This window comes from Chinchilla lanigera, unplaced genomic scaffold, assembly GCF_000276665.1.
Source record: "Chinchilla lanigera isolate Chin_1 unplaced genomic scaffold, ChiLan1.0 scaffold00036, whole genome shotgun sequence".
Lineage (NCBI taxonomy): Eukaryota > Metazoa > Chordata > Mammalia > Rodentia > Chinchillidae > Chinchilla > Chinchilla lanigera.
The window spans coordinates 21910891-21923714 of NW_004955437.1; the positions used below are offsets into that span (position 1 = coordinate 21910891).

General features: G+C 35.7%; 1 protein-coding gene across 3 annotated transcripts in view; it reads right to left on the reverse strand.

The window, feature by feature from the left end:
• Window positions 1-220: 220 nt before the first annotated feature.
• Window positions 221-12824, reverse strand: part of Vps26a (VPS26 retromer complex component A) — a 33778-nt gene continuing 21174 nt past the window's right edge. For all 3 annotated transcript variants that reach the window (XM_005390094.2, XM_005390095.2, XM_013516941.1), the window contains exons 6-9: window positions 10877-10983; window positions 8199-8267; window positions 6425-6567; window positions 221-2317 (exon numbers count right to left, since the gene is read on the reverse strand). In XM_005390094.2, the coding sequence (XP_005390151.1) occupies window positions 2204-2317; window positions 6425-6567; window positions 8199-8267; window positions 10877-10983 (433 nt within the window). In that variant the 3' untranslated portion in view covers window positions 221-2203. The remainder of the gene's footprint in view (window positions 2318-6424; window positions 6568-8198; window positions 8268-10876; window positions 10984-12824) is intronic.

Here is a 12824-nt window from a genome sequence, read left to right on the forward strand (position 1 = left end):
CCAGCTTCTAAGGTGATTTTAACATGCAACCAGGGTTGAAAATCACTGGGTTAGACACTGTACTCTTTATAAAAACACAAATCTTGGGGCCGGGAATATAGCTCAGTGGCACAGGCGCCTGCCTGGCAAGTGCAAGGTCCTGGGTTCAATCCCTGGTACAAAAAAAAAAAAAAAAAAAAAAAAAAAAAAAAAAAAAAAAAAAAAAAAAAAACCACAAATCTTGTTTTCAGCTTTTTATTTCTAACTGGCCAACTCGACTCAAATCAACAAATACTGGTTTTGATTTTGTATTCTTTGAATTTGTTATACAACAAAATCTCATGCAAGGTGAATAATCATCTTGGAGACAATAGTCTTTTAAGCCAACTAATTAAAAGCATTATAGAACAATTTATAGCTGAAACTGGTACTGTTTATAAAAAACTTATCATCATAATTTCCCCAACTATTGAGAAATGCTATCCTGAATGTTAAATATTGAGATTTGAAAATACTGCTACTTTAATCAACTAGCAAGCTCAGTTTCTGTTTCAAATTCTTTATTATACATTATGGTTGCACAATTTGAGGCTGGTTAAATACAGTTAGATTTCAAAATCTCTGAATATTTTCTAAATTACTACATGCAAGTGACCATGAAAATATTTGGCATTTTAAAAATTTTGAACAGGCACTTACATGAAGGAAAACATAACCATTCATAGATACCCACATTTAAAATGCTCCAGCACATGGTACATGGAACCTTTGGCCAGTAAAGAAGTTGGTTACTGCCAATTTTATCAAAGTGCCATAGTAGTACAACAGGTTTAAAGAAATGTAGTTTGGGTTATCAGCTCATTCATAAAGCAAGATTAACTGACAGAACTTGCACTGAACTGTATTTTAAGATACTGGTACAAAAACCAATGAATGGTAAGTGAAAGTACTCTCCAGCAGCAGGCTTTGTTTTGGTTTCTACATTCCGCATTCAGCTTATCTGAGACAGACCCCAGCCCATGAGTGGATGACTGCAACCTTCCTTTTAAGACACTGAAAAAATGACTTCGATTTAGTGTTTTAAAAAAATTCAGACAGAGTAGGTGAAATTTAAGTGGAGTTTGAAATAGCCATAATTCCAGCTTAATAAACACGAAATTGTCAAGATCTGGATAATTATACACCTCACAAGTTCCTCCTGATCCCCCATCTCCCCATTTTCCCCTGAAAAGTGAATAAATCTGTAAATCATGAAAATGCTATTTGCATACATGTGACAAGAATATTCCTTAAATTAAAAAATATATATACACACACATATTTCTAACTATGGGAAAATATGTAGTTGCTATCAAGTTCTAAAATGCCAAGATATGTCAACTCCATGTTTCCGAACACATGGTGGCACTGCCTGGAATAGCAAAATGATTACTTAATATGGGGGAGAGAAGAGGGCCACAATGGCATGCCACGTAATCCCCAGGGGGAAAAATATCCGTATCACAGAAGTCTTCAAAGAGGATAAAATGCAAAAAGCTATGAAACAGTAGGCCCAGAAGCACCTTCAGTGAAACTCTACATATACAGTTCTCAAATGCATATGTAAAAACAAATGTAGTTCTCAAAAATATTGAGATGCGCCGGGGATATAGCTCAGGGGCACAGCACCCGCCTGGCAAGCACAGTCCTGAGTTTGATTCCCGGTACCAAAAAAAAAAAAGAAGAAAAAATTTTTATATATATAGATGCCATGTTCTAAATATTTGCAGGGTGTAAGGTCCACTTATATTTTCTAATTTGACTCAAACACAAGGTATTTAATTTTTTGCATGTAATTATTCATTAGTATGAAAGAAAAGGATTTACAGTCAACATCATGAGGAAAGAAAGCAAAATTACAAATACCATCCTATTCAAATGAAAATCTTTAATGTTTATGCTGATGCAATATCTGAGTGCTTATCATCAAAGTGTGCAGTAAAAATAAAAATAAAGGCAGCTCAAGAAATCTCCAGTGTTTCAAAGAAAGCACTTTTAAAAATGTTTATACATGAAGAACATTTAGTTATACTGTAAAATAAATGCAGCACTGTAAGATAAAGGAAGACTATTGTATATGGAGTTTAGGCCTCCTCCCCACACACACACATGCTGCAACCATCTTTAACCTGCTGATCTTAGTCTCAATGGGTATGGATTTTTTTCTTTTCTCTTTCTATTCAGTTCACATTTCAGGCTGTTCAGCAGATGCCTGTGAGTCTGGAGATTCAAATCGCTGGTGAAAGTTTGTTCTCTGTTTCCTCAGTTTTTCAGGAGCTTTTCTCCATAAGATGATTTCCTACAAAAACAAACACAAGACATCAACAAATTAATGTTCTCCATTGGGCCTTACATTTTCACTATGGAATACTAATTGCAACTTCAGTTTTAACTATATCAACACTAAATTTCCTGTTCTTCTATCCAAACTTACCTATCTTCTTTCAGTCCTAATCTTAGACTGCCTCCCTAGGTCCCTGCTTCCCTCAGCAGCACCCACACATGAAACCACACCAGTGCAATTGGATCTGAAGTCCTAGCTATTATAGCTTTGACAAATTCCTAGAATCTGTCCTGTGTTTTCTGTTCTATTACCTTCAACCAAGTTTAAATCTTTGTCACTTCATCCTGCCTCTCTTGCGTAAAACCTTATTCTAATTTACCCTTTATATCACTACCAGTTAATCTTATAAAACTACAGCTTAGATTACTCCTCACTAGCTCTTTGTGCCTCCACAATAAATCTCCAATAGGTACTTAGGGTCCTCTATAACCTTAACCTAATTTACCAACACTACTTCCTCCACTCCGCAGACGCTTCTCCCCGACCAGCCCAACTGCATTCCTTTCTACCTCCAATCCACTTGAAATAAACTCACCCCACACCTTCCCCTATACAATCAAATTATCTACTACTCTGCCTTTTAAAATCTTATCCTAACCAATCCATCCTGATATCGCTCTTCTTCTAAATTCCAAACATAATTTGCTTCATCAAGTCATGACTGCCTGGTTCTTGTTTTGTTTTAAACCACATATCAGAACTTAAACATTTGAATGAGCGTGTGGGAGAAATAATGTTTACTCCAATAGTGCCATCAAAGCAACTGCGCTGCAAAGTGTAAATATCATGCAACTTACTTTAAAATTATAAATTACCTACGTGTACTTATACAGCATTATGACTCCTTACTAGAGTAAGTTTTCTTTCTTCTAAATTACTGTTAAACTATTATTTAAGCTTTCCGTTAGTTATATACTTCCACCCCCACTACCCCACAACACACACATTTGCAATGTGAGGACGTGGAAGACAAATGGTGTTTGTAAGAGGTAGTTTTTACATTCTTCACGATATTTAGCACAGACTAATTTCTAACAGCTTTACTAATACTCAACTGACATTCAAATATTTATTCATCTCATTCAATATATAAAAAATTTTTAATCACAGTATTCATTCAAAACTCAGCAAAAGCTTTTTAAATATTTTTTAAGACAGGGTCTATATAGTTCAGGCCAACCTTGAACTCCCTAGGCTGGCCTTGAGTTTGCAGCAAGCCTCCTGAGTGCTGGGATTACAGGTGTGCACCACCATGCCTGGTTTAAATTGACTTTCAAATGAGAACAAATTTTATGATGAACACTTCATTTGAAAAATAACTATTAGAATTGGATCACCTTATGGACATTTATAATAGAAATGTTTAGTAAGGGAAAAATGTAGCTGGGTGTGTGGACTGCACTCCAGAAAGCTGAAGCAGGACTGAAAGTTCAAACCCAGCCTGGTCAACTTAGTGACTTAGACATTGCCTCAAAATTTAAAAAAAAAATTTTAAAAGTTGGGGGTGGGTGAGTGGAAGTGCAGTTTAGTGCAAAGGCCCTGAGTTCAGTACTGCAACAAGAAAGAGGGAATAAAACCCCAAAATCCATGAAATAAATGCAGCTATTAAAAGTACAATGGAGAGAAGTGGAAGAGGAGTAACAATGGAGCTTTCTTCATAAGAGATATTTTAAAAATACTGAATACAAAAACAGAAACATGCATAATATGATCTCAACACACATACACAAATTAGTCTGGAAAACTACTAACAATGGTGGTGGAATTTTTCCCGGCCTTTACTTCATTCTTTGTTCTTTATTGCTTTCATTTTTTATTAGAAAAACTTTTAAGAAAACAATAAAGAGCTGGGTGTAGTGATAGCCTGTAATCCCAGCACTCAGGAAGCTGAGGCACGAAGACAGCCACGGGATTGAGGCCAGCCTGGACTACACAGAGAGTTCAAGGAGAGCCTGAGCTACAAAGGCAGACCCTGTCCCAAAAAACAAACAAAACAAAACAAAACAAAACAAAAAAAAAAAAAAAAAAAAAAAAAAAAGGAAAGAAAAATAAAGGCCTTGACAAATTATAGCTTATTTTGGAGTCTGCAAAATGATAAAGGAGGAAAACTGTTATACAGATTTAATGCAATTCCTATCAAAATTCCAACAGCATATCCTGCAAATTACAGAAAACAATCGTTAAATTCATTTGGAACCAGAAGAGACCTAGAATAGCAAAGGCACTTCTAGGCAACTAAGGCAAGGCAGGGGGCATCACAATCCCTGACTTGAAATTATACTATAAAGCTACTGTGATAAAAACAGCATGATACTGGCAAAAATACAGACCCAAAGATCAAGGGAACAGATTAGATGTAGAAACAACTCCAGACATACTCAGTCACCTTATCTTTGACAAAGATGCCAAACATATTCACTGGAAGGATAGTAAAAAATGGTGCTGGAAAAACTGGCTTTGTACATATCTTTCACCATGCACTAAACCATATCTTTCACCATGCACTAAACTAAATATGAAATGGATTAAAGATCTAAATGTTAAAACAAACATTAAATCTACTCAGTAAAACTCTTAAAGACATTGGTGTAGGCAAAGACTTTAGGAATAAAACCCTGATCACAAAGGAATTATCACAAAGAATGAACAACTGGGATCTCATTACAAAGCTTTTGCACAGCAAGAAAAATCATCAACAGAGTCAAGAAACAAGCTACAATCTGGGAAAAAGTGCTGCCAGCTGTTTCTCAGACAAGGGATTACTGTGGAGACCATATAAAGAACTCAAAAAAATCAGACCTCCCCAAGTCTGATTAGAGATCCAATCTAAAAGTGGGCATCTGAGATTAATACACACTTCTCAGACGAAGAAATACAAAGAGCAAATAAATACATGAAAAAATGTTCAACATCACTGGTCATTTGAGAGATGCAAATTAAAGCAACACTGAAATTCCATCTCACCCCGGAAAGAATAGCTATTACAAGGAAATCAATCAACAACAAATGCTGGAGGGGCTGTGGGGAAAAAGGAACCCTTTTCCACTGTTGGTAGGGCATAGACTAGTGCAACCACTGTGGAAATCATGTGCAGAGTTCTCAAAAAAGTAGGATTAGAGGTCCCATTTTATTCCTCTTCTGGATATTTTCCCAGGAAGAATTAAAAACATCATACCACAGTGATATATGTGCACCCATGTTTATAGCAGCACAATCTACAATAGCTAAATCTAGGATACAACCCAAATGCCCATCAACCAAGGAATGAAAAAACATGTATTTTTTTTTATACAATGGAGTGATATTTGGCCATGAAAAAGGATAAACTGGAGACTTATAGGTAAATAGATGCAACTCAAGTTCATACTCATAAGTGAAATAAGTCAGACTCGTATCTGCAAGCATCAATTGGTCTCCCTAGTGTGAGAAGCTGAAAGAGTAAATAAAATATTATAAATGTATATTAATTCCAGAAATAATGCCATGTGAGCTTTTCAAAGCTTTTTCTTCCATTTCAAGATGGTTGTAATGATTTTAAGTCTTTTGGATTTTCATACCAAATTGTTATCTTCAAGGGTCTCACCTTAAAATGTTCCTTGAAATTTTTAATTTATCCGTAATGTTTTCTAGTTTTCTGTATATGGGTCTTGTAAATTTTGTGGTAAGATTTATTATTATTTTATATTTTAACACTCATAGGGCTGGGGATTTAGCTCAGCAGCATAGCGCCTGCCTGGCAAGCGCAAGGTCGTGAGCTTGATTCCCGGTACCAGGAAAAAAAACAAAAAAAAATATATATATTTTTTAACACTCTTAAAAACTGATGTTTTGTTGTTGTTTGTTACCATGAAGTGGAAGTATAGTTGCTTTTCAATAAACATTTAAAATAAAAAAGAATGATTGAGGCGGGATCTATCCCAACACCTACTTCTTTATTATACTCTCAATACGTTCGTTCACACTTTAGAAACCCTCACTCACACAATAAAACTTCCAAAAAGGAACACTCCTTAGGTGCCCCAGACCCGCCACAGAGCAAAGGTCAGCCTGGGCAGTGCCTACCTGCTGCTTGAAGTACCTTCTGTCTTCCTCATCGACAAGCACTAGATTCAAAAAGTACCTGACTGAGAATTTTTTGTTCACGTCTCTCATTGTTGGTGTTGGGTCATATCCTGCTAAAAACAGTCTGATTGGAATGGATTCACCTGAAAGAGAAGCAATTTCCATTTAATTCTAAAGGATAAAAAATATATAAATAAGAAATGATTACATATGTTCACATAAAACACAGGGCTGAGCATTACAGAGTGGATACTTATCCTTCAGTTCCTTATGAGCTGCAACACTAACAAAGACCAGCGTTTTTCAGCCTCGGTCCTAATGCCATTCTGGGCCTGATAAAGGCTTTCCTGAGGGAAGGTCCTATGCACTTTCTAGCACCCCCGGCCTCTACCACTGAAGCCAGTAATGCTCCCCAAGTATAACCCTAAAAAATCTCCCCAGACGTATGTCTTTTGGGAGACAAAGTTGCCTCTGGATGAAAACCAATCCTGTAGAGCCAGAACACCTGGATCCAATCTCAATTCCACGATTTACTGGCTGTACGCTCTGTTTCTGTAAGATAGGGAGTAGCAATACTCACTTGCAGGGAATTTATAAGGACTGTATGGGTTAAATATATAAAGAGCTTAAAAGAGTACCAGTAGCTAAGTGCTGAACAGACCTAGTTTTATTACTCTCTGCTTATTATTTTCATAATTCCTAAGCATACCTATGAAGAACTGAAAATCTGTTACTAATTCATCCACAACAACAAAGGTGAACAGAATGGTAACATGTTTTCATTACCAAAAAGATTGCTCTTCAGATGCTCATGGCTTCTTTTCTCCTAAGAAAGATATTTGCATATTCTCTTCTTAATTACCTTTATGTAATATTTTTCTCACGCACATCTATTGCTGATAGACAAAAAAGCTATCCTTCAACATAAACTCTGTGGCTGCTGGAATTTTTAAAAATAATATTATGTAACACAAAGTTACATATACAGTGCATGGGCCATGAAGTTCAAACTTGGGTTCAAACCTCAACTGCCAAAATTAGCTATGTCACCTTTGGCAAATTTTTTAATCTCTCTGCACTTCAGTTTTGTCTGTAAAATAAAGGACATAAAAACCTAACTCAGAGACCAGTAGGGAGCTTTAAAGCACCTAAACTACAATGCCTTGTTTATCAAAGGCATTCAATAAATCGTAGCTACTTTTTGAAGTAATTATTACTAGAGCGAGAAAAACCAAAAGACATATATTAAATGCTGTACATGGTCCCAGACACTGAAGATTATCTAGCAAGGAAATCATTTTGGGAGAAGGCTACAAGAGCTCGAAAATACCACAGGAATTAATGCTGAGTTCTACTGTATCTTCTGACCAGTATGAGAAAAAGAAGATGTACAGAGATGAACTACTGGTTTTTTTTAGATGAACTACTGTAACAGAAGACAATTAAAATATTGCAAATTTAGAACCAGAGAAGAGATAAACACAACTGTCTCTTCAAATTCTGAACTGAAACTGAGCAAAACCTTAACCTTATTTCAGATAGGAGCATACCATCAGAGTCGATTTTAGCAGCTATACAAAGACACCCTCAAAAATGATCATCATAAAAGTTAAGCTCTATGATGAACATGATCATTATGTATGTCTAAAACAAAATCTGAAAAAAATTAAAAATAAAAGAATAGTTTTAAGAATTATAAATATTTTCACACAAATGAATACTCTAAAATGCCATGGACACTGCACTACTCAAAAGTAAATGCAAAATGTGTTACCTTTTACTGGTGCACCATCCATTATTTCATATTTGGCAATAGTTTCTGTTTCTGTTGTAGTACTGGGTCCTAGTATAAGAATGAAGGGCATTAATTCAATTATTTCCAGAATATAATTTCCACCCTTCTACCTTTTTCCTGTTTTCCAACTACATTATGTTAGTGCTGTTTTATCTTCCCATTTTATGAAAAAAAATTTTTTGGTAGTATTTGGGATTGAACCCAGGGTCTTTGCAATGAGCTGTATTTCCACTCCTATTTTTTTAAACTATGAGTCAGAGTCCTTTTAAAGCGATAACTTGTGATCTTCCTGCTTTAGCCTCCCAGAGTGCTGGGATTACAGGTGTGTCCACCATGCAACACATGGCTCCGGTCATTCTTTCCTATTTCTTGATTTACGATTCATATCCTCATCACTCAATGTTTCATACCTCCTTTTTCCCAAAGGCAACATGCAGTTCAAAAAGAATCTTCTTGTCCATGACCACATCACCCTCAAAACTCCTGCTCTTGTCTGATCTCAGAAGCTAAGTTGTGTCAGGCCTGATTAGTACTTAGCTAGGAGAAACAATCTTCTTGGGGGAGGAAGGTTTGAGATAAAGTCTCACTCCATAGCCCAGGCTGGCTTTGAACTCACAGCAATTCTCCTGCCTCAGCCTCCAAAGTGCTGAGATTACAAGTGTGCACTACACACCTGGCCAGAAAAAAATCTTTACATACTGTAGTTCTTCTCATCTGTTCTAGTATCTGCTAAAATAGCACCTAGCAATACATGTCAGAATTACCCATACATATTAGTTTTCTATTAACTCCCAGACTTTCCTGTGGAGTAAGAATACCTGGCAAACAGATATATAAATTTCGAGACTCACCCTCTAAAAAATTATTTGAACTTAGCCATCTAAAAAACGAAGTCAATTGTATGTTAAGTGGAAAAAAAGAAAAACAAAACAAAACAAAACAAAACAAAACACACCAAGGCCTAGAGGTAGAACACTTGCCTAGCATTCACAAGGTTTAATTTCCAGCATCTCACACACAAAAAACTGTACCAAAACTATAGTAATGATCCCCAGGTTGTAAAATATATAATATGCGAAGACTGAAGTCTTTTCTAAATGAGTATAGCTTTCCTCTTACTTTTTTCTATACTAGAACGTAATTTTTATTTTATTTTGGGGGGAGGGGCAGTACTGGGAATTGAACTCACGACCTTGTGCTTGCCAGGCAGGCGCTGTGCCGCTGAGCTAAATCCCCAGCCCCTAGAACGTAATTTTTAGAATCAGAAAAAAAGTTTGAATACTTTCTTTTTAAAGAACAAATGAAAACTTAAAGCCTTGTTTTACTACCTTAAAACCCTTAAACTTACTAGCAGGTGGAAGATAAGAGATTAAAAAAATCATAGCTGTTTATTTTGTTTATTTATTTATTTATTTATTTATTTATTTTTAAGACAGGGTCCCACAGCAGTCCTCCTGCCTCGGGCTCCCGAGTGCTGGGATTATAGGCGTGCACCACCACCTGGCTCTTCCCTTCTTTTCTGGTGGTACTAGAGATTAATCCAGGAGCACAATACCACTGAACTGCAACCTCAGCTCTTTTTATTTGGGGACAAGATCTCAGTAAGTTTACCCAGGTTGGTCTCAAATTTACAATACCTCCTGAGAAGCTGGGATTACACGTATGAAATATTACATCATTTGTTCACTTTTTAAAGAGACAGGGTCTTACTGGGTTGCCCACTCTGGCCCTGAACTACTGAGCTCAAGCACTTCTTCTGCCTCAGCCTCTCAACTAACTGGGACTACAGGTACACACCCTATGCCCAGCTTTTAGGATTTAAAAGCTTACAAATGCCAGAGATATGGCTCAGTGGTATAGTGCCTGTGTGGCAAACGAGAGCCTGAGTTCAATTCCTGGTACAAAAAAAAAAGCTTACAAATTTATTGTCTGTAAGTAACATGGGTACAAAAATAAAATATTTTTACCATAGCCTTTTACCCTTTATTTTTTAAATCATGTGAATTTACTACTGATTCAAAAATTGATTTTATTTATTGAAGAGACAAGGTCTCACTATGTTGCCCAGACTACCTTGAAACTCAAGGGCTCAAGAGAGCCTTGTGAGCCAGGTGAGTGTTGCAGGCTTGTAATCTCTGCACTTAGAAGGCTGAGGCAAAAGGGTCACAAGCCTGAGGCCTGCCTGGGTAACTTGCTTACTCAGCAAGACCCTGTCTCAAAATAAAAAATACACGAAGGACTGAGGATGTAGCTCAGTGCCAAAGGCCTGGGTTCAATCCCTAGTGAGAGGGAGAGATTTTCCTCCCTTATCCTTCAGAGTAGCTAGGACTAAGAGATGCACCCCAACACGTGCAGTGCAATAATTAATTTTTTAAAAAACAGTAAGTATGCCTATAACCCCAGCACCCAAAATGCTGAAGCAGGAAAACTGAAAGTTCAAGGCCAACCTGGGCTACGCAGCGAGACCCTGCCTCAAAAAATAAAATCAAAACAAAGAAACAAAAAACACTAAGTTACTTGTGACCACCAATATTAAAAAGCAAAGTTCCAATGTGGATATCAAATTTATATGTAAATCAAATTTATGTGTAAACATTTTAAGATTTCTAAAATTTCAGCTAATCAAGCAAGTTTAATTCAAATACTTTTTAACTTACCAATTCCTGTGATCTCTTTTTTGATCAGTTGTAACTCCATGTGTTGTATTTTTATTCTTACTAATAAGAAGTAAATTTTTCCAACAATCACATCCTTTAAATGATACCTATTGGGAAGGAGTTTCACTTACTAAGTATCAGTGTAAGAAAACAAGGAGTGAAATAGGCTGTGAAAAGCTTTAATAGGTATCTTTGGGGTAATAACTAAGAATCCTACTTTATTCACACTTTTCCTTTTTTCCAAAAAAGTACTGTATCGATTAATCATTTCATTATGCAAATATGGAAATTACATTGTTCTAGCATAATAATAATGATGCTAAACTCTTGTGTAGAGCTATCTTCATACAACTGAGATATTTCAAGCATAAAAATTTTAATTTTCCATTCAGTTAATTGTTTAGGTTCTCTGAAGATTAAGTTCTAAACAGGGCCAACAATTAGGCTAATCATTCCCTCTGAATGGCCAAGTTAAAAGTTTGCTTCCACAAAAAGAGGTTAACAGCAGCTACCTCTATAGGCTGAGTCTGTTGCTGTAGTATCTAATAACTAAAGACCACTGCATTCCCAAGTACTCTGAAATTATGTTGTAATAAACCCGGGAATATTTACAATACCCAAAGGATTTTTTAGCCTCTTCTTAAGAATTAATTAATACAATTATGTAAGTCTACAGGGATGGTCCACTGGTAAGTTTTTAGGTCTCAAACTATTTGATAATTTTATCAACAATGTGAGACTCTGCAGACATATGTATCAAGTTTTCAGTAATATGAACTTGGGAGAAACACTAAGTCTGTCTCCCAACAGAAGACTATGCAGGAGAGGGCTAAAATAGGGGCTATCTATTTCTTCAACAAATTAATTTTAATGAAAAAAAAAGGAAATCTGTAAAATTAAGAGGTTTACAAGTCAAAAAACCAAATGCAATGTAGACCCTGTTGGGACAATGATTTGAACAAACCATGTGAAAAAAGGAGACATTCATAAAACAATCAGGGATATGTAACACTGACTAGATACATTATGTAGAAATATTAAAGAGTTATTAATAGTTTTGAATAGTATGTAGTTATATTTAAAATGATGCATAATTTTTATGGATTAAATTATATACCTAGAATTTGTTTCGATATAATCTATGGTAAGTGTGAGACATCAATAAAGATAAAACAAATCCGTGTGTTGGTAACTGTTGAAGCAAGGGTATGGGTACATGAAGATTAATTTTGTTAAGGATACTGCTAGTACACTGAACATTCATTATTTTATTGTGTTCAATATATTGCTTACGTACTTTGGAATATATTTGAAATCTTCCATGATAAAGTTTATAAAAGCATTAAACAATAAATATGAGCCCATTTTGTAAAAATACAACTTATATGCCTCCCCCTGCCTGCTGAAAAGATATAAAACAGGATATTAATAACAGTTAATTAGTAAAAGTGAAAATATGTGATTTTTAAATTTTCTTTTACTTTATATCTTCTTAAGTTTTGTTTGTTTGTTTGTTTTTCTGGTACTGGGAATCGAACTCACGACCTTGCGCTTGCCAGGCAGGCACTGTACTGCTAAGCTAAATCCCCAGCCCCTTAAGTTTTCAATAATGAAAACATACTGCTTCACTACCTAGGACAAAAAAAGGATTTTTGTTTAGTTTTAAAATGATGGCCAGAATGAAGTGATGTCAAACGGTAATTTTTATAGACATAATGGCACTGCTTACCTTCTGTGGTGGTGAGACGTTTTATATAAAGTGGTCAGGCAGATTTATCAGGAATAGAAAATGAAAGACCACTTTCCCTGGGTTACAAGCCAGACCATTCCCTCAAAGTTTCTTTTCACTCAGAGATTCTGTTGGTCTGTTAAATATCAGATTAATGTCAATTCTATCCTGCACTGATCTATTTCAAAGATCTGAAAGCTTATTTTTAAATTTTCCCTG